Here is a 22,556-nt window from a genome sequence, read left to right as displayed (position 1 = left end):
ATCCGCGCGTCTTCTTGGGCGAAGTGTTTTGTCCAATCTTTCAATCCCGTTTGTATCTTAGCGACTAGTAAGCTATGTATACTAGACACAAATCTTCTACTAGAGAGAAGTTTTGAAAATATTTCCTCCCAATCTGTGGCTTTTCATTTTCTTTACAGAAGCAGCACAAAGGTTTTTAATTTTGATGGGGTCCAACTGTTATTTAAAAATTGATCGGCTTTGTGCTTTTTGCATCTTATCTAAGAAATCTTTGCTTAACCCGAGGACACAAAGATTTTCTCCTGTGTTTTCTTCTTGAATTTTTATTGTTACAGCTCTTCTGTTCAGGTCTGTGGACTGTTTCTGCTTAGTGCTTGTTAATATCAGCCAGTTAATCTAGTCAATATTTGTAGATGGTGTCAGGTAAGGGTTGAGGCTCCTTATCTGCATATGGATGTTTATTTAAGCACCTTTTTTTGAAAAGATTATCATTTCTTCATTGGACTACCTTTGCTCCTTTGTTGAAAGCCCACTGGCACGAACATCATTATTGATTTCTGGACTCTAGTGTTGTATTTTGATTTATAGGTCTATCTTTAAGCCAACAACATTCTGTCTTGACTGATGCAGCTTTACAGTGAGACTTGAAATCAGGTAGAGTGAATCTCCCAACTTTATTGTTCTTCAACACTGTTTGGGATTTCCTTGGTCTTTTATATTGCTTTTTGCATTTTAGGGTCAGCTTATTAATTTCTAAAATTAAATAAATAAATAAATAAGGCCACTATGGTTTTGCTTGAAATTGCATTGAAAATATAGTCAAATTTGGGGAGAATTGATATCTTTTTAAATATTTATTTATTTTTGAAAGAGAGAGAGACAGCACGAGTGGGGGAAGAACAGAGAGAGAGGGAGACACAGAACCAGAAGCGGGCTCCAGGTTCTGAGCTGTCAGCATAGAACCCGACCGTGGGGCTCGAGCTCACAAACTGTGAGATCATGACCTGAGCTGAAGTGGGACGCTCAACCGACTGAGCCACCCAGGTGCCCCAAGAATTGATATCTTTTTAAAAAAAATTTTTTTAATGTCAATTCATTTTTGAGAGACAGAGAGTGAGTGGGGGAGGGGCTGAGAGAGAGGGAGACAGAATCCGAAGCAGGATCCAGGCTCCAAGCTGTCAGCACAGAGCCTGACGTGGGGCTTGGATCCACAGAACAAGAGATGGTGACCTGAGCTAAAGTTGGATGCTTAACCGACTGAGCCATCCAGGGGCCCTGAGATTTGATATCTTAACAAGTCTTAGAATGAGCCACGCCAATGAGCATGGCATGACTCCATTTATTCAGGTCTTTTTTAGTCTCTCAGTGGTATTTTATAGTTTCCTGGGTGCATATTTCACACACATTTTGTTAAATTTACCTCTAAGTATCCCAAGGTTTTGATTCTGTTTGTGGGTGGTATTGTTTTTATAACTTCAATGTCTAATTGTCCATTGTTAGGATACAGAAATAGAATTTTTATATACAGGTCTTGTATCTTGTGATTTCACCAAACTCACTTGTTAGTTCTGGTAGCATTTTGTAGCTTAGGGTTTTCTACAGACAATAATGTCATCTGCGAATTGAGATAGCTTTACTTTTTCCTTTCCGATCCTGTAAGAGCAGAAACACAGGTGTTTGTTTGTTTGTTTTTTTGGTTTGTTTTCTTTATCCTACTCCGTTGGCCAAGCCCCTCCAGTTCAAGATATAGTGCAGGGACCCGCTCCTGCCTCATCCCAACTGTCTTCCACCATCCAGGGAGAAGCCATTGGGGGGGTTTTGCAGATTCCCTTTCTTTATCAGATTGAAAGAATCTCTTCTGGTCCTAGTTTTCCAAGATTTTTGTTTTTGAAATCATAGATCGGTATTCAATGCTGTCAAATGCTTTTTTTTTTTTTTTAATATACACCTATTGAAATGATTGTATGGTTTTTCTATTCGACTGCTAGCATGGTGAGAACATCAGTCAATTCTGAAATGTTAAAGTCACTTTACATTCCTGGAATCTGCCCCGCTTGGTCATATGCTTTCTTCTTTATCTACGTTGTTGAAATTGATTTGCTAATATTCTGTTAAGGAGTTTTGTGTCTGGGCTCCTGAGGGATATTGGGCTTGGATCTTCTTTCCTTGTCTTATTCTTGTCTGGACCTGGTAGGGTTACGATGGTCTCCTGGAAGCCGCTGGAAGCGCCCTGGAAGTGCTTATGCAGTATCCGTGTTATTTCTCACTTGAGTGTCTGGTGTACTGCTCCAGCCATGCCTCCCACCTGCACTGAGGCCAGCACTGGACTGGGCTAACAGAAGCCTGACCGTGGGGGGTCGTGCTCTTGACCCCCACGATGACGGGGAGATGAGGTGTTCTGCCATGGAAGTGTTGAGTGTGAGAATTTGTACAACAGACGCAAGGAGAGGTTCAGGAGGGACCTGGCCCCACGGCCTGGAGCTGGGGTGAGGCTGGCAACTCAGGAACAGGCTGAGGCAGTCACCTGGAGGACATGGAGGGGCAAGGAAAGGGGTCCCCCACGGAGCCCTGAGAGATGTCGATGTGAGGGGGCCCCACGGAGAAGACTGAGAAATGGCCACAGAGGGGAGACCCCAGGAGCCAAGGGATGGGGTGGCAACGCAAAGTGGGAGTCTGGAAAGCCAGGAGCGCCCAGATGAGAGCTTTCAACAGGGCCGGGTGCTACTGGGGTTACACGGAAGATGGGTCCTCACAAGTCCGGCAGGCTGGGGGTCCAGGTGACTGTGGTGGCAGCACTCCAGCGCAGGGGGTTGTGCAGGCAGCCGCTGGCCCTTGTTCGGGCACCTGTGCCTACGGGGGGGGGGGGGGGCTCATCCATCACGCTCCCTTGATTGCTCTGCCTCCAGCTGGCCACTGGGTAACTTCAGTGCAAGGTCCCAGATGCTCCTTACATCCAGCCAGCCCCCAATCCCAGGCCTGGAGCGGAGCCTCTGGCCGTGTGTTCATCGCGGGGACCCCTACACGGGCAGGGCCCAGTCTAGGGCCGCCTCCCACCCCGGGAGGGGGGCTGGAAGGATCTGGGAGTTTGCAGTTCACACAGCCCTCTCCCCCAAGGGTGGGCAGGAGCAGCGGACGGTCCTGATGGGAGTGAAGGCAGCTGGCGGTGAACAGCGGGGAGCGCGCAGCACAAACCCTTGCAGGTGTGCGGCGCCTGGGCACCGGCGGCTATGAGGTCGCGGGACCCGGCACACGCGGGGTTCTGGGCTCCCTGCCCCCCGGCCCTCGCCTCCCCGCCCCCACCGTCTGCAGCGCTGGCGTCTTCCTGCGGAGCAACAGGGGCCCCGCAAGTGTGGCGACCTCTGCAGCCGCCTCTCCCGAGCCGTCGGGGCCTGCGCGCTCCGCCCCAGCCGCCGACCCGACGGGAGCCCGTCCGCTCAAAGGCCCGAGAGCCGCCTCCGGAGGGAGGCCGCTGCTGTGTGACCTGGGGTGAGTTCCTTGACCCCGCTGTGCTGGTCATCGTGGACACCCGGGAAAACCGAGCGGAGCACGGCGTCCCGGAGACCTCGCAAGGTCTCCGCCCGGCCGGCCACTCGCCTCCGCGGCGCCGCCCCGCCCGGGGCAGGGGAGGGGGCGAGAAAGTCCTTCCGACCGCGGTGGTCGCGGCCAGCAGGGACGGCGCGCGTGGGCCGGGAGTGGCCGCAGGCCGTGCGCTGCCCCCTGCCCGGGCGGCCCCGCCGCAGCAGCGTCCCGGGATGAGCCTGCACCGCCGCTAGCGGGGCTGCGGGCGCGCGGGGGCCAGAGAGGGGTCCGGGCCGGGCGAGGGCTGGGGCGGAGGGCTGGAGACGCCCAGGCAGCCGGCGCGGCCCCGCCCCCGGGACCCGGCCCCGCCCCGGCCCCGGCCCCGGCTCCGCCCCGCCCCGCCCCGCCCCGCCCCGCCTCGCCTCGCCTCGCCTCGCCTCGCCTTGCCTCACAGAGTAGGGCTCCGAGGAGAGCTCTCAGTAGCCGGGCGGGCAGAAAGGCGGAGCTACAGGCTAGAGCGTCAATGATTGGCTAACTCTAATGATTGGCGGGCATAGCAGCCACTCGCCGCCACCGCTGCAGCCCTATGCGCTCGTTCGGGCTCGGCTCGGCTCGGCCGCTAAGCTCGGCTCGGCTCGGCTCGACCCGGCCGTTCGGCTCAGCTCGGCTCGGCTCGGCTCGGCTCGGCCTCTCGGCTCGGCTCGGCTCGGCTCGGCCCGGCGGCTCGGCTCGGCTGGGCTGCGCGGCCGCGGACTGACGGACGGGCGTGCGCGGGGGGCGCAGGGCGCGGGGCGCGGGCCTCGGCGGCGGCGGCGGCGGCGGCGGAAGCCTGGTGCCCCCGCCCGCCTGGTCCTCTCTGAGAGCAGAGGCAGCGCCGCGGGCGCGGGGGGCGGCGGCGCGGGGAGGCGCGGGGGGCGCGGAGCGAGCGCGGCCCGCCCGGGCGCCGCCGACCCGGCCCAGCGCACGGACGCGCGGACGGACGGACGGTCGGACGGACGCGGACGGACGCGGCCCCTCCCTGCCGCCGCCGCCCGCCCGGGGCTCCCACCTCGCCGGCGCCGGGCCCGGGAGCGATGACATCGACGGGGAAGGACGGCGGCGGGGCGCAGCACGCGCAGTATGTGGGGCCCTACCGGCTGGAGAAGACGCTGGGCAAGGGGCAGACAGGTGCGTGCTGGGCCGGGCTCGGGGACCCTCGGGACAAGGGGTGCGGGGAGACCAGGGGTGCGGGGGGGGGGCGGGAACACCGAGGGGGCCCGGGGACACGGGGGGTGGAGAGTCTGGGGACCCGGACACGGTGGGGGGGGGCAGAGGACGGGGGGACACCGATGGAGAACGGGGGCCTGAGGGACCAGGGCGCCGAGGGGACAGGGGGTTTCGGGGAGACCAGGAGTCCGGGGGGAGCGGGAGTACCGAGGGGCCCAGGAACACGGTTGGAGGGGTACCAGGGGACCGGGGACACCGAAGGGGACTGGGGACATGGATGCGGGCCGGGCGCTGGGGAGGACCAGGGGCGCTGGGGCGCCGGGGCGCACAGGCCGGCCGCCGAGAAGGCCGTGCTGACTGTGCGCCGATCGGGCGGGCGGGCGGGGGGGGGGGCGGCGGAAGGAGGTCGTCCCGAGCGGGGAGCCGTAGGCCCGGCCCGTGGCTCTGGCCGGCGGCCGCGAACAATGGGCGCCCGGGCACCGGGTCCCGCCGCGGAGCCCGTAGGCCGCGCCGCTGCGGTCGGCCGGGCGCGGCCCAAGGACACGCGGCGCGGACGGGGGCGCACGGGCCGGGCCGGGCCGGGCCGGGCCGGGCCAGCGCCCCTCGGCTCCGGCTGCAGGTGCGCGGCCCCGGCCGCATTGTGCGCCGGAGCGACCGGGCCCATTGTGCCGCGGGAGGAGGGGGCCGAGCGGGCGCCCATCTGCCGTCTGCCGCGGCCGCGCTAATAGGCGTGCTGCCCGAGCAGCTGCGCCCCGAGCCTCGCGCCCCCGGCCGCGACCCCCAACTCCCGGCGGCAGGCAGGGAGGCGGCCCTACGGCGTCCTGCGGGCCCACCGGGCCACCTTGGCCAGGCTGGGACCTTCCTCCACGGTGGGACTGGGAGAGTACCGAGGCGGCCGTGAGGGCTGGACAGCGCCTTTCTCGCTCCTCCTAGCCTCTGTTCCGAATGTCTGCGACACTGCGCTCTCCCATGGGAGGGAGAGGGAGGCTGGTGCTGGACCCTCTGCCAGATCCCAGGCCATGGATCCCCAAACCCCAGTCTGTGGGAGGAGGGGGCTTCCTGGCTGGCTTTCTGGTGATCAGGCTAGGTCCTAGCCCAGCGGCCATGGTCTCATCCAGCTGGCCAGGCGTTCACAGAGTCGCTTTGTGGGAGGCTGGGCTCAGCCATTTTCTTTCTTCTCCCAGGATGGGCCTCTCCTGGCAGCCCAGAGGTCCGATTGGCACTGACTGCTTCTCCCTGTCTCTGGGAAGTTCCTGGGACCTAGGGCCGGTAGGGGAGAGGAGGAAGGGAAGACCAGGGTGCAGCAGTGCTGATCCCACTCCACTGGTGCACGGCGGGGGTGGGGGTGGGGGGGCCGGAGGGAGCTGCTCCCGCCAGGGAGGCTGCATGCAGGCCCTTCCCAAGCCCCTCTGGGCGGCACGGAGGAGGAGCCAAGAGGTGGTGTTAAGGAGGAAAGTGGGCCAGGCCCTGGGCTCTCCCAGGAGGGCAGTGGTTGTGATGTAACTAAGGCAGAGCATGTATGAAGGGGCCCGGGGGGGGGGGGACTGCCCCCCCCCCCCCACTGTCGGTAGACAGCCGCTGTGCCAACCGCTGAGGCCCCGAGGGATCCCCGGCAGTAGGGCAGCGCTGTTGGGAGTGGGGGTGGTGTGGCCCGGGTTCAAGGTGGGAGACAGCCGGTGTCCCTCTGAGTTCAAAATACACATGTTTCCTGCAAGGAACAACTGGAGTTGGTGAAATCCTCAGTGGGGGAGGGGCCTGGGGCAGCACAACGTGGGAGCAGTGAAATAATCTAATTATCGCACCGGTAAAATGTGATTATAAGGAAACATCATCGTGTGAGTGGTGACAGCGGTGAATTCTACGTGTGCCGCGCTCGCCGGTCGCCACGGGTGGGGGCCGGTCTCCGTACTCCTCATCGAGTTACAGTGTTGTACAGTTCATTACGGGACATTTCCACCGTAATTAACAGTAATGAATACAAAAGGATAAGCCGCGCGCGTGTGTCAACACCGCGTTGCCATGTGATGTTTAGGAAACAGCTGCAAGTGGGACACAAAGCAGCGGGCCTTCAACTCGGGTCCCTCTCCCCTCTGAGGGGAGTGGGCTCTCCCTGTGGCTGAGGCCCCCTCCCCAGGGATCTGTTGATCCCGCGTTCCTTGTGGCTTCGTCCAGGGCCCTGGGAGTGCCTGCTTCCCAGGAGGGCTGTCTCCCTGTCCCTTTTGCGGAAGGGTTGTCTGGACTTCGGTGGACGTGGGGCCCCGGGGGTGTGGGTGCACTGGGCCTGGCCACTCGGTTTGCTGGCTGGTCTTGGGCATCAAGTGCCAAGGGAGTTGCAGTTTCCCAGGCCTGTCCTTTTGCCCGGGAGATAAACGTCTGACCTTATCCGGGGTAGGCTTGCTGCCAAGAGACCTCAGTGGAAGACTGTGTGACCGAAGCTTCCGAGCGCTGCCTCTGTCCCTGGACTGCCTGTGCCCGGGTCCTCCCCGGTCCTCACGTGTGCTCTGCCTGGGGCCCTGGAAAGGGAGGGAGTCACCCAGGTGGCGGTGAGCTTCATGCTGCCCACCCGCTGCAGGGACCCCGGCCGGCAGCCCCGAGCCAGGGGACCTGCTGCTCTGCCTCCAGATGCGGGAGTCGGGGGGACACTGCCGGCTGCCGAGCGCAAGTGTGGGCAGACTGCCCCTCTGCCTGGCTGGACGCCCCTCTGGTGGCTGGTGGGGTCCCACTTGTCCTTTCTGTAGCATCTTTTCCGTGGTTCTGTCTCACTTGTGTGCTCTTGGCTCAGCAAGCGGGTTCTGTCACTTGGGTGGGCGTTAGGCCTCTGCCTCTGGGCAGCGCGGGTGTGACTGAGAGGTCATCTTCCTTCTGCCAGGGCATCTCCCCTACATGGCTGTCCTCGGTGTCCTGGGGTTGCCTGTGGAGGCCGCTCTGGGGAGGCGTCGTGTTCTCCGGTGGACCGGTGGGTCTTTGGCACCTACCCACCTTCCGGTGGGGGGCAGGTGTCCCTGTGCGGGCCGGAGTCCACTGCCGAGGCTCTGTCTGACTCAGCCCTGATCCAGGAAAGGCTTCTTCAGCTGGGGAGCGGGGGGCACCTCCAGAGGGTCCAGGTGGGGCCCGAGCAGGTCCGGGGGGGGGGTGTGTATTGTGTAAGCCATGTGGCCCCCTGGCCTTCACCCTTCCAGCCCCACCAAGAAATGGAGCAGGGCAGGGCTGCCCAAACTAGAGCACAGCAGGTGTCGATGGGGTTCAGCTCCCATAAGCCAGGAGGACCCTGTGGGAGGAAGAGGAAGGTGGTGGGCTCTCAGAGCTGGGCCCGCAGTGGGATGTGGAGCCTGCCCTCTAGGGACCCTTTGGTAGGTGGGAGCTGAGGACAAGGTGGCAGGGCCGGGGCTTTCAGATGATGGCCAGGGCAGCTCACGAGAGAAGACGCGGGTGAGGCGGCTGCCCGCAGCTCACCTGGCTGGGCTTGAAGGCTGGAGCGTGGGCCAGGGGGAAGGATCTAGACTGCCATGCCGAGGGCACTGGGGTGTCCCCTTCAGGGTCTCCGGGGACCTTTAGGAGAATTCGTGTGGGGTGCTGGTCAGGCAGGCTGAGGAGAAGTCCTGGGGTGGGGGAAGCCAGTGAAGATGAGACGAGGGAGGGAGGGAGGGAGAGACACAGGTGAGCTGGGAGAAGAGACAGGTGAAGGAGAGAGTCTGATAGACCTGGGGGTGACCATGGCCCAGGGCAGAGCAGATGGGGGAGCAGAGCCAGAGGCAGGAGTCAGGGGAGGTGCCTTCGACCTGAAGGACACAGTTGATTTTGGAAAGCTGTGTAGAAGAAGGCAGCTTGAGAGCCAGAGAGGCTGCAGGTCATGGGCCCTGCACACGGGGCTGGGGGGCGGGGCATTGGCTGGAGTGGGCCCTGGGGTGCTTTAGGGGGCTGAGGCCGGGAGAAGGGGCGTGGCCATGGCCACAAAGGTGGACAGGGCAGGGAGTGTGGTCAGCCTCCGCTGGCCATGTGTGGACCACCTGTTGTGTCTGAAGGTCTCCCCCTGCCCCCATGAGCCTCCGCCCTCTGTGCAGCAGGCACGGTGCAGTCCGTCTGTCCGTAAGTGAGGAAGCCGGCTCAGAACTCAGTGCTTTGGCCAAGGGGAGCAGTTCCAGTCTGCTCAAGGCACAGGCTTGGTTTAAAAGTTCAGAGTAGCAGGACCCTGTTCTCAGATGGTCATGGACAGAGCTTGTGGGGAGCCCCCCCCGCCAAACCTGTCTCCCCTGGCCCCTCGGGAGCTGTCGGAGAGGCCTGTGCAGTGTCGGTCGGCGTCCCGCCCATGACTGAGTGGGACAGATAGCACTCCAGCCCACCTTCCACAGTGCAGGCTCTCTGCCAGGAAGCCCCCCGCCTGGACCGAAGGGCTGTCCCTGGGTGGGCTGTCCCTGTCGAGGGAGGGCAGCTTGGCATGGAGGTTTCTGGGGTGGACGAGTCCTGGGGTGGGCAAAGGCCATGTGCCCAGGGTACAGAGATGTCTCTAGGACCATCTGGGAATGGGGTGCCCCCAGCTGCACGTGCAGAGGCTGGCTCTCACTTCCTCTAAGATGCTTGGACAGCATTGCCCACAGCCCCAAGGAGGGGCTCTGTTTCTAACGGATCCTCACAGAAGGCTGTAGGGGTGACAGCTGCCCAGGACTGGGTTTGGGCAACAGAAGCCGTGGGGTGAGGGGCTCTGGGTCCTGCCCCATTCGCAGCCTGCCTAAAGGTGGCCAGGGCCATCCGGATCCTCTCTGGTTGCTGACAGGCTTGACCACGCTTGGTGAAGCATGCGTGTTGGACGGGGCCTCCAGGGCTGGCTGGCTGTGCCCACCCCCCCCCCCCCCACCGCCCCGCGGCCCCTCCCCGACTCACCTCCTCAAGGACTGTGTGGGGCCAGCAAGTGGGTTGCTGCAGGAAGCCAGCACTGGTCTGGGCCCCGCCCGGGGGCACGTTTCTCTGGCTGTTTCCTGTCCTGGTTTACCCAGGTGTTGTGGGATGACCTCAGGGCCTGAATGTGCACCGTCCGTATCCTCTGCCTGAGCATAAGCCCTGCTCCGTGCTTGGCACTTTCAGTGTTTCTGGAGCAGACGGGTCCTTCCGGCGTCAGAGGCTGGACGCTGTGGGTGGCGCCTTGGCCATGCTGCCTGTCTGCGGACACCACGGAGCATCTGTGACTGGTGTTGACACGACGCAGTCAGGGCACCTTCGTGGTTACCTGGTGCTCTGGCTTGGAGAACACCTGTGCCTTCAAAGCCACTGGACTCAGAGCGGGTTTCTGGGGGGAACTTGGGAGGGTAAGGCTGCTTTGAGATCAGTGCCCCAGCCAGGTGGCAATCAGGGGTGGGGGGAGGAGCCATCTGACCGCTGTGGCCACTCTGCCTTTGCCCACTGGGGTGTGGGTGTGCCTGGGGCTCCCTGGACCCCAGAGCTCCCTCCTGTCCGTACCCACCTCCAGTGGACGGCGTCCTTGTGGCCGGGGAGTGCTTGTGCTTTCTGGAGGCCTGTCGCCACACAGTGAGTGCGGGGTCCACACGCGTCTCAGAGAGAAGCTTGCTGCTTGTCCGTGGCCCCATGTGCTCCACACGTTGGCTGGTCCCTCCAGCTGTGCAGGGTGGGGCCCACCGGCCTTCGTGGCCACCTTGGAACTTAACGGGGTAGTCCTGTGCTGGAGGCACAGAGCAGAGGCAGCGTGGACTCTGGCGCTTAGTAGCTGGTGGCTTTTGAGCCCCAGCCCCCACCCCCCAGAGCAGGGTTTCCTGCGGCTTTTGTGAAGCTCATGCTGGGAATGATGTCAGTGGCGGGGGGCACATCTGTTGTGGGCAGTGTCTGGTGGCAGGACAGTGGGTCCACATCTGTCAGGTCCCATCCAGGGTCTCAGGGGATGGGGGAACCCCCCCCCCCCGCCCCTGGGTTCCTCTGGACTCTGCAGGAAGTGGGGAGAGCTGGTGTCTCCTATAGCCGCTCTCTGTTGGAGCATTCTGGGTGCCTGGCCAGGTCAGCCCTAGGCCTGAGATGGGCCTCCACGAGCCTGGCCCGGAGCCCCGGGTCCTGGCCGAGGACGGCCGAGCTGCCTGCGCCCTGCCTGAGGCCTTGTCCCAGCCGTGCCGGCTGGCTGAGCGGGACTGCCACGGGCACTGGACAGGATGGAGGCTGGGCTGGGACAGAGGCCGCAGGGACAAAGCGGGGATTGTGTTGGGCCCCACCCTGAGAGGTGGCCCCGGCCTTGCTCTGCAGTCTCTGAGGGGCCAGTGTTCTGGAGCTGGGCAGCAGTGCCCCCCCTCAGCCCCCAGAGCAGTGCTCCCAGAGGCCCCAGGGCTTAAGGGAGCAGAGCTTTTCTTCCAGGGTGGTTTCCTTGCTGGAACCTGGGCTGGCAGGGCCTCTGGGTGGACTCTGAGGGTCACAAAGATAAGGAGCACCACATGATATCCTCGGGGGGAGGGTCATTTTGTGAGGACAGAGCCACTTCCCCAGGTGGTCGCCACATCCTCACACACAGGCCTCCTACAGGCTCACCCCGCGAGCCTGACCGAGGGGGACAGAAGGCTCTCCGGGCCTTATGGTTCTGGACTGGGCACTAGCGGAGGGACTGGGGGTCCCTGGGAGCGGGGGCTCATGGCCTGCCACTGGTAACGGAGGCACCTCGGGACACCCACACCATGGCCACCCACTGTGGGCTTAGGCGGGGCCCGAGGGTGGGCCCTGGAGGGCAGGGCTGGCCTCCCTGGCCCCAGGGCAGAGGTGGGAGGGCAGCCTAAACAGGGCCTGTGTGGCCTGAGTGACGCAGCAGGAGCCGGGGACACGTCAGGCTGCGGCTCCACATCCCTGCCGTGGGCAGTTTGCGGGGGCGGCGGGAGGCCGCCTGGCCGGGAATGTGGCATCTGTGAGGCGTGGTTTGGCCTGAGTGCCCCTGGGTGACTGACTCCCGTGGCCAACTTCAGCCTGAACTGCAGGCCGGGAGGCCAGAGTGGAGGTGATGCGGGGAGCCACTGCCTGGGCTGGCCCGGCCGGGTTGGGAGCTCACCTGAGTCCTGGCTGGCTGTTTCCCTGGGTAGGGGGCCTCCCCCAGGGGCCAAGCCGAGATGAGAAAGGCAATGGACGGAGGTGGCCACTGGGTGAAGCAGGGCTGTGGTGGGAGGCAGCTCCAAGGCAGGGTACTTAACTCACCTGGTTCTGTCTGAGACGTGGGTCCAACGGCAGACGGGGTCACGTGTCCAGCTTCCTGGGCGGTGACACCGGCCTCAGGCTCTCGGCCAGGGCCCAGCTGGGCAGGGGCAGTTGGGAGCCAAGGTCTGCGGAGGCTGGCGGAGCCCCCTTCCTGGGTGGGCAGCTGCAGGCTCTGTTAACACCCCTTTCAGACCCTCCCCCAACCCCGCCCGCCTGGCCGAGAGCCTGGGTGTAGCCCCAGGGGGCTCACGGAGCTGGCCTCCTCCTGGGCACGGGGAGCACGAGGGAGCGAGTCCCTGATGCCTGTGGGGAGGAGCACCCTGGAACTTTCCAGCCCCTTTGTTCTTCAGGGTGTGTGGCTTGGTGTGTGTGAGGAGCTCAGGTCCCTTGGGATCGTTCAGGTGTGTGGGGTTGGTGCGACCCCGAGGCCTCTCTCTCATCCATCCCTCCTGCGCCCACCCCTGGCACGGGGCGCTCGGGGGCCTGGAAGGAGCGGCCGGGTGTGGGATGCTGTGACCGTCCGGGGTCTCGGGGTCATGCCCATGCGCAGGGCCCCCACCCTCTGTTCCATGAACGGCCCAGACTGTTGATACCTGTATGACTGCTTGGATGGTCTCACACCTCCATGGTTGTGTCTTCGCTCTCGTGTGTGATGCGGGACGTGCGGGACCGAACCCGCAGGGGACCGGTGTGTCCTGCTCGGGCCGTGTGCTGGACATGCTGCCTGAGGGGGGCCCTGGCTGGGGAGGGGGGCCGTGGGGAGAAAGGAGGGCAGATGCACTGTGGGGACAGTGGGTGGGGGCTGTCGCAAGGCCCAGCTGGGCGGCCGTGCTGGGCTGCAGGGCCGGGTCGGGGCGGGGGGGCAGGGAGCACAGTCGGGGCCGCAGAGTGGCGGCTGCCCCAGCCGCAGGCTCCGAGCCGGTAAGGGGCTTATCCTGCCCTTCCCTCTGCCGCACGGTGCCACGGTGCCCTGGAACGTGGCCCTGCTCCTGGGGTGTCGACCGCAGAGCCCAGCCCACCCTCGGCAGCGTGAGGCCAGTTTCCCTCCCTCCCCCACACCCGGCGTTAATGGGAGGTGAGTCCTAGAGCAGCTTCAGTATTTCGGTGTGTGTCTGACAGACCCTGAAAGAGCACAGTACCAGGTCACCCTGCGAAGGTAGCTGGATTCCCCAAACCGGCAGAAATTCAGTCAGATGCTAGGTTTTTCACTTGAAGTGGCTGTTTCCCGGAGGCCCAGTGTCCACCCTCAGCCAGGCCTCTGCCCTCGCTGCCTGGAGGCCGGGACTTCGGGGGCCTGTGTCCCTAACACCCTGACGATGCACATGCGGGTGGGGCCCCTCACTCGCAACCCCCGCCCCCTGTGTGGCAGCAGTGTGGCCTCTGTTCTTTAGTCCACGGTCCTCTATGCTTGGTGCCGGTTGTGGGGCACAGCAGGGCAGGGGCTCAGCCCTTCCTGGGGCCCCAGACCTGCCCGGTCCGGACGCATCACTGCCCCTTGTGCACACGGAGGTCCAGGCCCAGTGGGGAGCACGTGTCATGCAGGGTCATGCTCCTCCCTGGGTCCCTCCTCCCGTGCCCCCTGCTGCTGTAGGAGCGTGGATGAGGGAGGCGCCCTCCCAGTGTGGGCTGCCTGGTCCTCCTGGGTGCGGGGACCCTGTCCTCGGGTGCTTTGGGCTCCCTGGAAGGGCGGACAGACAGCAGTGTGTGCAGCGACCGGAGCTCAGCCGGGGTTGGCCACGGCCCTGCCCACCCTGGGCAGGTGCCCACCCTGGGCCCGTGTTCCTGCCCTGCCAGCCCACCTGGCCTGTAGCTTCATCATGTGACTTCACTGGAGCAGCTGAGCCCCCCCCGCCCTTGTGGTGTCCGTGTTTTTGGGTTTCCTGCCTAGTGTTAGGGTGCTGCTTGAGGGAGTCGTGCCCATTCCTTGCCCTGCAGTCAGGGCTCACGTCGTATGTGCAAATGTGTTCCCCGAATGTGTGTGCATTTTGTGGTGGGCCATCTGACCAGGGCTGTGGTGGCCTGGAGGGATCTCCCTTAAGCCCCTCAACTGTGTGCATGGCCCGGGCTGCCAGGAGCCCCAGTGCCCAGGGGCCAGCTCCCTGTGAGCCTTGTCCCTGGAGCAGGGCCATCAGGGCTGGAACGGGAGTGGGGTGGGGGCAGGCAGGCAGTGTTCCTGGGAGTGCCCCTCATTGGTCCTTGCCAGCAGCCTGTGGTCCCCCCACCCGGTCCCCCCTTCCTGAGTCTCCAGGGGGAGCAGTCACAAGCCCTGGGTCGTGCCCCCATCTCTGCTGCGCCATCCTTGCGGGGAGGGGGCTGTGGGGACAAGGCTGGGGCAGCTTGCTGGCCACGCTCTGACTCTGGGGCCTTCAGACTGGGAGAAGACCGCCCTGTGCCCAGTCCTGGGTGTGGGGGTGCGAGGGGCCAGTCCCTCTCCCTGGAAAGGCCTGCCCGCAGCTGGGGAGCTGTCCAGCAGGGCCGTGCTGAAGTCGGCAGCTTCCGTTCCCTGTGAGGGAGGCCGCAGCTGGCAGCGTGTCCTCAAATCTCTGCTGCCGTGGGAAGGTCCAGGTGTCTGGCAGGCTCCTGTGCCTGTCGCCTGGCTGTGGGACCGGTTCTGTGCTAACAAGGGGCAGGAGGTGGGAGCTGCCTGGGTGCTAAATGTACTTAGTGGTGGCACGCCTTCTGTCGTGCTCCCAGGGGAGACCCCGGCCCCCAGGCTCTCCCTCCTCTTGCAGGAGGAGCCCCTGGCCCAGTCTCCTGGGGGCAAGGGGAGAGCCAGGCCTCACAGAGGCTGTGGGCACGAGGGGACCTTCTCTGGCTCTCGGGTTGATTTGAGGTGACTTCCCAGAGCAGTCCCCCTAGCCCCCTCTGATATTTACCTTGTATCTCTGGGGCAGGAACCTTCCGTCCGGTTCCCTTGGAGATGTGTGTGGGTGCTGTGAGGGCACAGGACAACCTGGGAGTTCTCGGCCGGTCCCCTGGCCCAATGCCCTAGAGGCTGTGGGTGCCCTGCACCATCAGGGCTCCTTGAAGGGGAGGTCTGGTCCCCACCAGCCAGTTTTTGCCCTGCCTTGCTGCCAGCTCCCCTTGTTTCGGGGGTCATGACCTGGGGGTGGATGAAGTGTGCAAGTGTCTACAGAACACTGAGCCATGGGTGGACGGCCTTGGGGTGTCTGAGGGGGCTGGGTTTTGGGTCACAGGTGTGGCTGCTCGAGCCCCTCACCTGGGGGACAGAGATGTGGGGGTATGAAGGCGTCAGGTGTCACCCTCCTGCAGCCCCCTCCTTGGGCCCGGGCATTACTGGGAACTGGGTAGAATTCAGGAAGCCAGGCTCTCAGCCCCAAACCCGCATCCTGGGCTTGCTGGGGAGGGAGGGGGTGTGTGTCTGAGAACGAGGCAGAGGAGGGAGTGTGTCCTGTTGTTGGAGGGCTGTGGGGTTGGCGGATAGTGAAGGGTTGATGCTGGCTTATCTCTAAAGAGGCAGAGGGCTTGTCACAGATTGGAGGTTTGCTGATTCTAAACCCCAAATCCCAAGGGATTTATAACTAATCATAAAGTGGCACAGATAGAACATCCTCCAGCAGACGCCACGGAGCCACGGGGGGGGGGGGCATGTGTACACGTGGGCTGTGTTGTCCTTCTAGCTTTGCTGCTGACTAGGGGCAGGGGTGCAGACATGCATGCCATTGTCCCCAGAGGGCTGTTGCCCTGTGAGGTGGGGACAGGCCCACATCCAGGCCTCCACCTCTTGGGTCCCTCTGCCTGCGGGCGGCTCAGACCCACAGTCCACAGCTCGGGGTCAGCTGGCCGCGGGCTAAATACCACACCACCCCCTCCACAGTGCACCGCCCTGGTGTCTGCAGCAGTGGGACCTGGAGCTCAGTGGGGTCAGTGGGGGGCCAGTCACGGTTGTCCCTACATCCAGAGACCCGGAAAGGTGGCCACTCCCTACCCCAGGCCATGTCCTCCTCAGTCCATGGGTCAGTATGAGGAAGGATCACTTCCTGGTCAGGTTGGTGCTGCAGATGCCCCTGTGGGGGGGGCCAGATGACCCACGGGGGGTGTTGGAGCGAAGGGCACATCCAGGCGAGGGCTGGGGCACCACCTGAGCTGGCTGGCCAGCCCTGTGGTTCTCACTCACTGCTCCTTCTGCAGCATCCTGCAGCATCCTGAGTCACCCCAGCTGGGCGGCCTCTAGGTGACAGTGCCACCACACCCCAGGTGACTCGAGCAGGGTCCTGTCCTGCCCATCTGTCTCTGCGGCAGGACTTTAAGGTGTAACAGTAGGTGTCTCTACTGAGGAACAGCCTTCTCCTTAGCCTCTGTGTGGCTGGTCTCTCTCTGTGAGGGCCCCTGGGGGAGCCAGGCCCCCTGTGAGGGGCTGGCAGCTGCGGGCACGCTCCCCAGGCCCTGGCTGGGGGGCTCACCAGTGCAGTGAGTCCCGCGTACAGGGAGGGCTGCAGGCCCGCGCCCTCCCCACGGAGGTGCTCCTTCTCTGGACGCTAGGTGCCTCTACCTGGGGCCTGGCAACTCCCAGAAATGGCACGGGCAAGCAGAGCGAGGCCGTCAGCTCTGAGCAGGCACAGGACAGGTGTTGCCTGGGTGGTGCCCTGTGCCTCTCCTCCTCTGCCTGCTCTGGAGCCCTGGGCAGTAGGGGGCTGGGCCTGTCAGCGGGTCAGCAGAGACAGAGGCTGGGAACCCCACGCTGGCAGGATCACGTCGGGTTCTCTGGCGTGTGCGGCCTCTGGATGGGTGGCCTGCATTTGGGTGCAGGCCTTCGTTTTTTTAATGTTTATTTATTTACTTTTTAACATTCTTTAAAATGTTTATTTATTTTTGAGAGAGATAGCACGAGTGGGGGAGGAGCAGAGAGAGAGGGAGACACAGAATCGGAAGCAGGCTCCAGGCTCCGAGCTGTCAGCTCAAACCCATGAGCTGTGAGATCATGACCTGAGCCCAAGTCGGACGCTTAACCCGCTGAGCCACCCAGGCGCCCCAAGGCCTTCATAAACCAGGCCCGTGTACAGCGGGCCTGAGCTGAGACTAACCTGCAGGTTTCCCAGGGCAGAGGACATGTGTGTCCAGAGGACCTGGCCTGCCCCAGTCCCTGGGCAGTGGGTGCTGGTGGGGGTGGGGAGGCTCGTGGGACAGGACAGTGGTCTGGGGGCGCTGAGCAGGGGCCCTTGGGGCAGGGAGTGGTGGGCACATCGAGGACCGCAGGGACCTTGTGCCCCTTCTCGCCGTCTGGGGGGCAGATGCCACCACCCAAGTGCCAGCCCCAGCAGGGAAGAGGTCGCAGGGGTACACGTCCCCCTCGCCCCGGGCTCCGAGACCATGGACAGCTGTGGGCAGGGGGGCCTCCCGGAAGTGGTCCTCAGACCCGTGAGGGTGTTTGGCAGGATGAGGGTGACACGTGTGACAGGCGGGTCTTTGACTGTGTCCTCTCTCTCTGTCCTTTGGAGCAAGCTGCCTGCTAAGCACATTCTATGATTACCCCTAGCGGGAGATTACACCCTCCCGCGTCCTTCCGGGGACGGGGGTGGGCGGGCTCTCCTGACTCCCAACCTCCGCTGCGCGGGGGCGGCGAAGGGCCGCAGGGCTGCTCTCCTACTTCCTGCCAGTGTTGCAGGTGGGCCTTGCGGCCAGTGGTCTGTCTGTCTCGGGAGCACATTCCCCTGAGGCAGCCAAGCGCGTCTGGATTTGCCCCCAGGGAGGTCGCACTCCTGGCAGAGGGGCTTGGGAGTACCCCCAGACCTCTGTGCTTCACCCAAGCCTGGTCCCAGGCTCCAGGGTCTGCCTTGGCCAGGCGGGGAATGGCCACCCCCCCAGCCTTGCAACCTTGGCATCTGTGTCATGTGGGGCACCAGCCAGGGTCCCTGGGCCCAGCCACCCTGCCCCAGCATCGGCCTCCGGCCTCAGCCCCTCTGGGTCAGGTGTTCCCCACAGTCGGGGTCTCTGTGCCTTGGTATGGAGGAGCAAAGTGAGGCCCAGGGCCCGCCCACAGCTAGCACCCAGCAGGTTCTGGACGGTGGGCTCCAGGCCTGGCCTCCTTTTCTAGGTAGTGCCACCCTGTCCTGCCCAGGACCCCCGAGCCAGGGCTGCTCTCCCAGTGCTCTAGGAAGAGGGCATGACTCAATGTGCCCCCACCCCATAAGCAGGGAGGGGACACAAGCTCGTTGGCCCCTGGGAGGGTGGGACTCGAGACTGCCGTAGTGATTGGGGAATCCAAGTCAGATAGTTGTTTATTTTATTTTATTTTTTTTTTAAGGTTTATTCATTTTTCAGAGACAGACAGAAACAGAGCGTGAGGAGGGGAGGGGCAAAGAGAGAGGGAGACACAGAATCCGAAGCACGCTCCAGGCTCTGAGCTGTCAGCACAGAGCCCGACACGGGGCTTGAACCCATGAACTACGAGATCATGACCTGAGCTGAAGTCGGATGCTTAAATGCTTAACCGACTGAGCCACCCAGGCACCCCCAGGTAGTTTTTTAAGTGTAGATCAGGTCTTTTTTTCAATGCTAAACCCCAAATTGACAGTGCAGAGTGGCCCCCATGGTCTCTGCTCTGCTGCAGTCTCTGTTTCTTGTGACATTCCCACAGAAACCCTACTTGGGGGACGGGAGGCCTCACTGTGCCACAGGGGTCCACCCGCCTTCATGTTCCTTCTCCAGCCTGCTGGGCCTCCAGGGCCACCCCGGGTAGCCGCCCCAGGGCTTCTGGCAAAGGGGCCACCAGGGGTGCCTGGTGACCACAGGTGGGTGGGCTGTGACTTCATCTGCTTGACCACGGGCTGGCCAGCGGATGCAGGGGGCCTCACCTGCCTGTGGCTTCACTGTGTCCTATGTCAGGGGGCTGGGGACAGCCAGGGTGCTCGTGGGAGCTGGGAAGCAGTCAGGGGTGGAGGGTGGCCGACCTCCAGTGTCTGGTCACCTGCAGCTCCCACTTTACAGGGCAAGGGCTGTGGGGAGGCCAGGAAGCTTCTAGAAAGTATTTCCACCCCTGCCTTAGCTTGTGAGTGCCCCTGGGCCTGGCTCTGTGCCCGAGGGTCCCCCACGGACCTTGCAGGTGTGTGCAGGGACAGGTGTGTGCGCATAGTGACAGGTGTGCCCAGTGACAGATGTATATACACAGTGACAGATGTGTGTGCAGGGGCAGGTGTGCGCAGGTGTGCACGCGGGGGGTGTGTGTGTGTGTGTGCAGCGGCAGGTGTGCGCGGTGACAGATGTGACGTGTGCGCGGGGGCAGGTGTGTGTGCCTAGTGACAGGTGTGTGTGTATGGTGACAGGTGTGCACACGGGGGCAGGTGTGTGCTCAGGGGCAGGCATGTGCGCAGGCGCAGGCGTGTGTGCAGTGACAGGTGTGTGTGTGCAGTGGCCGGTGATCCCACTGCTGTCCCTGGGGCCTGGCAGGAGGGGGGCGGCAGGTGTGGAGAAGGGAGGGAGGCGCACCTGTGCTTTGCTGGGCAGGTAGACTGAGGTTTGTGTCTGCTGCTGGGACCTGCTCGCTGCCCACCTCTCCTGGCGGCCCCTCCTCTAACCCCTGCACGAAACTCAGTCACTGACTCGGGTGCTCTGCCAGCTGCCCCTGCACTGCCCCACCCCACCCCCACAGCCCCACACCTCCCTGGGGGACTGGGCAGTGTGGGCCATCAGCAGTGCTACCTCGGGCCACGCCACAGCGTCCACACTGCAGGTGTGACCCCAGCCCCTGCAGCCTCGCCTTCTTGCGCACAGGGTTCCTTCTGTGCTAGACCCTCCCCCTTCCCTTCGCGGCAGCCCCCAAGCCCTCGTCTCCTGCCGCCTGCTCCCCGCAAGTGTCAGACCCTTCCTCGGGCCCCCAGCCCCACCACCTTCCTGCCTCCAGCCTGTGGGCACTGGCAGGTGACCCTGTCATCAGCCTCCAGTCCCGAGGCTCCTGAAACCAGAACACCAGCTTATAAAAACCACAATTTACCAGACTGAATTTCTGAATAGTTATGGGGCTTAATCAAAATATTTCACTGGGCTGATTTTACAGCATTGAATTGAAAACCAGTAGGTAAAAATCTAACGTGGTCGTCTGCCACCGTTGGAACCGGAGACGTGGTTGGTCCCCGCTCGCCTGCCCCTCCGAAGGCACGTTCCTCCGGATTTCCCAGTACGGAGTGGGCGGAGGTTGGGGCGGAAAGGGGCACGCGGGGTCCGGGCCAGCTGCTTGCCGTCGCTGCACCCCAGTGTACCCCCGGAACTGATGGTTTCACAGCATTCTGCCCCCAAGACACGGCCGCGGTGTCCCCTTGGGTGTCCTGCCCCGTGCCTGCGTGCGGCTGGCCCGGCCCTCCCTGCCCACGGGGCCGTGGCCAGAGGGGTGTTGGGGCCCAGCTGTGTCGGAGGTGGTGGGCACCTTCCCCTTCCCCCCTGCCTCTCCCCCAGGCAGAGGGACCCCCCTGTCATTCTCAGGTCAGGCCATCGGGTCTCCTAGCGCCTGGGCCTGGTGCTCATAGGATGCAGAACTGAGCACACAGTAGGTGGACGCCCCTTGGGGATGCTGGCTGGGTGGGTGGGCTGCCCAGGCCGAGGGAGACCCTGCTGCGCCTGGAGGAGCCCGGCCTGGAGGCAGGGACGGTGATGCCCCGCTCTGGACGGCGGCCAGGGGAGCGCAGCAGGGGGAGGAGTGCCTGCCCTCCTGTCTGGCTCCAGGGCGAGTGGCCATCTGGGGGCTCCTGGTCCTGGGGGAGTTGTCCCGGGGGTGGGGAGGCGAGGGAGGGGTGTCCCATTGCATCACACACGCCACCCCCCACCCTGTCAGTCCACCCCGCCTCTGGTCGCCATGGCAACCACCCAGCGCCCAGCCTGTGACTCTGGAGGAGAGGGGAATCCGCTCCCTCCTCCAGCCAGCCCTGCCCCCTGCGGGCTGGGTCCTTCAACTCAGGGAGGAGGCTGCAGCCTCCTGGGGACGTGGGGCAGCCCCGGCCTCCTCTGGCCTCCCGCTCCATGGAGCTCACGGTGCCTTGCCAGGGAGTCCCCTGGCTCCCCCCCCACCCCCCAACGCCCGGACTCCACAGTCCTGGGAGGAGGGGTGGGCTCCCCGGCCCACCTCGACCTGGCTCCTCCTACAGCCCGGAGCGAGCCCCTGCTTGGGGTGGGATGGAGTAGGGTGTCCCAGACACAAATGCTGGCTGGGTCCCAGGGCAGTGGTGTCCTCGGAAGGAACTGGGGCAGGTGTGGCATCACGGGGGCCTTCACGCCACAGCCCCAGGCTCGAGGGGACTCGAGATGGCCTGCCCTGCCCTTGCCTCCTGGACTCACCAGGGAGGTGGCCAGGGAATGGGGGCCTCTGGGCAGGAAGGTCAGGCCACACTGGGGAGGCTGGCATCCTCCGGCTCCTGCGGTTCCCCCAACTCTGCCTTGAGCCCCTGGGCCTCGCCACAAAAGGGGCCCTGGCAGCGTCTGCCTCACAGGGCGTGGGACCCGCGCACCATGGTAGTGGCGCCGTGCTGGGACCGGGCGCCCAGTGGCGCCTGCTGCCCTGTGTGTTCTTGTCACTGCACCCGCCCCTGACCTCCAGGCATCCTCAGCCAGACGCGGACAGTAGGGCCGGTGCTTGCTTTATTCTCGAGGCCTCCTTGGCCCACCTGCAGGTGATTTGAGGCGGCATGTGGTGGCGGGGCTGCGGCTGTGTCTCCACGGGTTGGTCCCCTGCCACGCAGTAGCCAGGACCATGGTGTCTACGCATGCCTCAGGGTGGGGCCCGGGTGGGTGGCCTGGAGCACTGCGGGGGGTGGTGGGTCAGGGACCAGACAGGCCTCCAGCCATTCCCTGACGCAGGAGGGGTCCGACCCCGGTGGGCGGGGGTGGGGGGCTAGGTTGGGGATCTGGCCTTTTGTGCGGGAGGCAGATGTTCCCGGAGCTGAGACCAGACCCACTGCTGGGGGCAGGGAGGCCCCGAGGCCAGTGTGGGCTGCGGCCCCTGGAGCCTGCCCAGCTCAAGGAGCAGGGAAAGCAGGGGGTTGGGGGAGAGCGCTTAGTGCGCCTGCCTTTTCTGCTCTCGTTGCCATGGCAACAGATGGCGGTTTGGCAGGAGAGAGGAGGGGGAGGGCTTTGTACGAGGCTGCTCAGGGTTTGGAGACCAGCTGGGGTCCTTCAGGGGTGGGGTGGGAGCTCTGGCCACCAGGCTGAGCAGGCTCCCCGGCCCCGGCCCCCGGGGGCAAAGTGCAAAGCCGCTTGGGGCTTCCTTTCCCGGGAGCTCCAGCCTCACACCTGCTCACAGTGGGGCCCTCTCGCCCCCTCCCCTCCCTCTTTCCTCCTCTCCTGGGCCAGAGCCCCCACCCGGACACCCCCACGAGCCTGGGTCAGCGGGCAGCGTTGGGGGCACTGCAGCTGAACAGCAGGCATGGCCCTGCACTGGCTTCCGACCACAGGGGCGCCTGCCACCCCAGGATGGTCGTGTCCCAGTGAGGCCTGGGGACACACCCTGTCCCCTCTCTGCTCCTCTGTAGCTGGTGGGAGGGCCCAGGCTGTCCAGGGTGATCACCTGGGCGCACGGAGCCCGTGCCCCCTCCTCAAAGCCAGTGTGGCTCCTGCTGTAGAGATAATTTCCACCCTGCAGGCTCAGCCCCGACTGCCGGGTTATCTCCCTGCGTGGGCGTGAGTCCGTGTGTGCACGTGTGTCTGTGAGTGTGCGAGAGCCACCCGGGAGAAGGGCT

At 63.7% G+C, this 22,556-nt stretch overlaps 1 protein-coding gene across 15 annotated transcripts in view; it reads left to right on the top strand.

Annotated features, from left to right (window-relative positions):
- Positions 1–4,235: 4,235 nt before the first annotated feature.
- BRSK2 (BR serine/threonine kinase 2) overlaps positions 4,236–22,556 on the top strand; it is a 62,288-nt gene continuing 43,967 nt past the window's right edge. For 8 of the 15 annotated variants that reach the window (XR_009250174.1, XR_009250175.1, XR_009250176.1 and 5 more), the window contains exon 1: positions 4,238–4,665. Coding sequence is in view for 11 of the 15 variants with exons in the window: in XM_058690077.1 (XP_058546060.1) it covers positions 4,572–4,665 (94 nt within the window). In the remaining 4 variants the exon portion in view is untranslated. Of the gene's footprint in view, positions 4,666–22,556 lie in introns of all 15 variants that reach the window. The other 7 variants (XR_009250177.1, XM_058690079.1, XM_058690078.1 and 4 more) reach the window with 2 other exon arrangements.

The sequence above is a fragment of the Neofelis nebulosa genome, chromosome 10 (genome assembly GCF_028018385.1).
Source record: "Neofelis nebulosa isolate mNeoNeb1 chromosome 10, mNeoNeb1.pri, whole genome shotgun sequence".
Classification (NCBI taxonomy): domain Eukaryota; kingdom Metazoa; phylum Chordata; class Mammalia; order Carnivora; family Felidae; genus Neofelis; species Neofelis nebulosa.
Note: the sequence above shows the minus strand (reverse complement) of the source record. Positions and strands in the feature narration are given on the sequence as shown.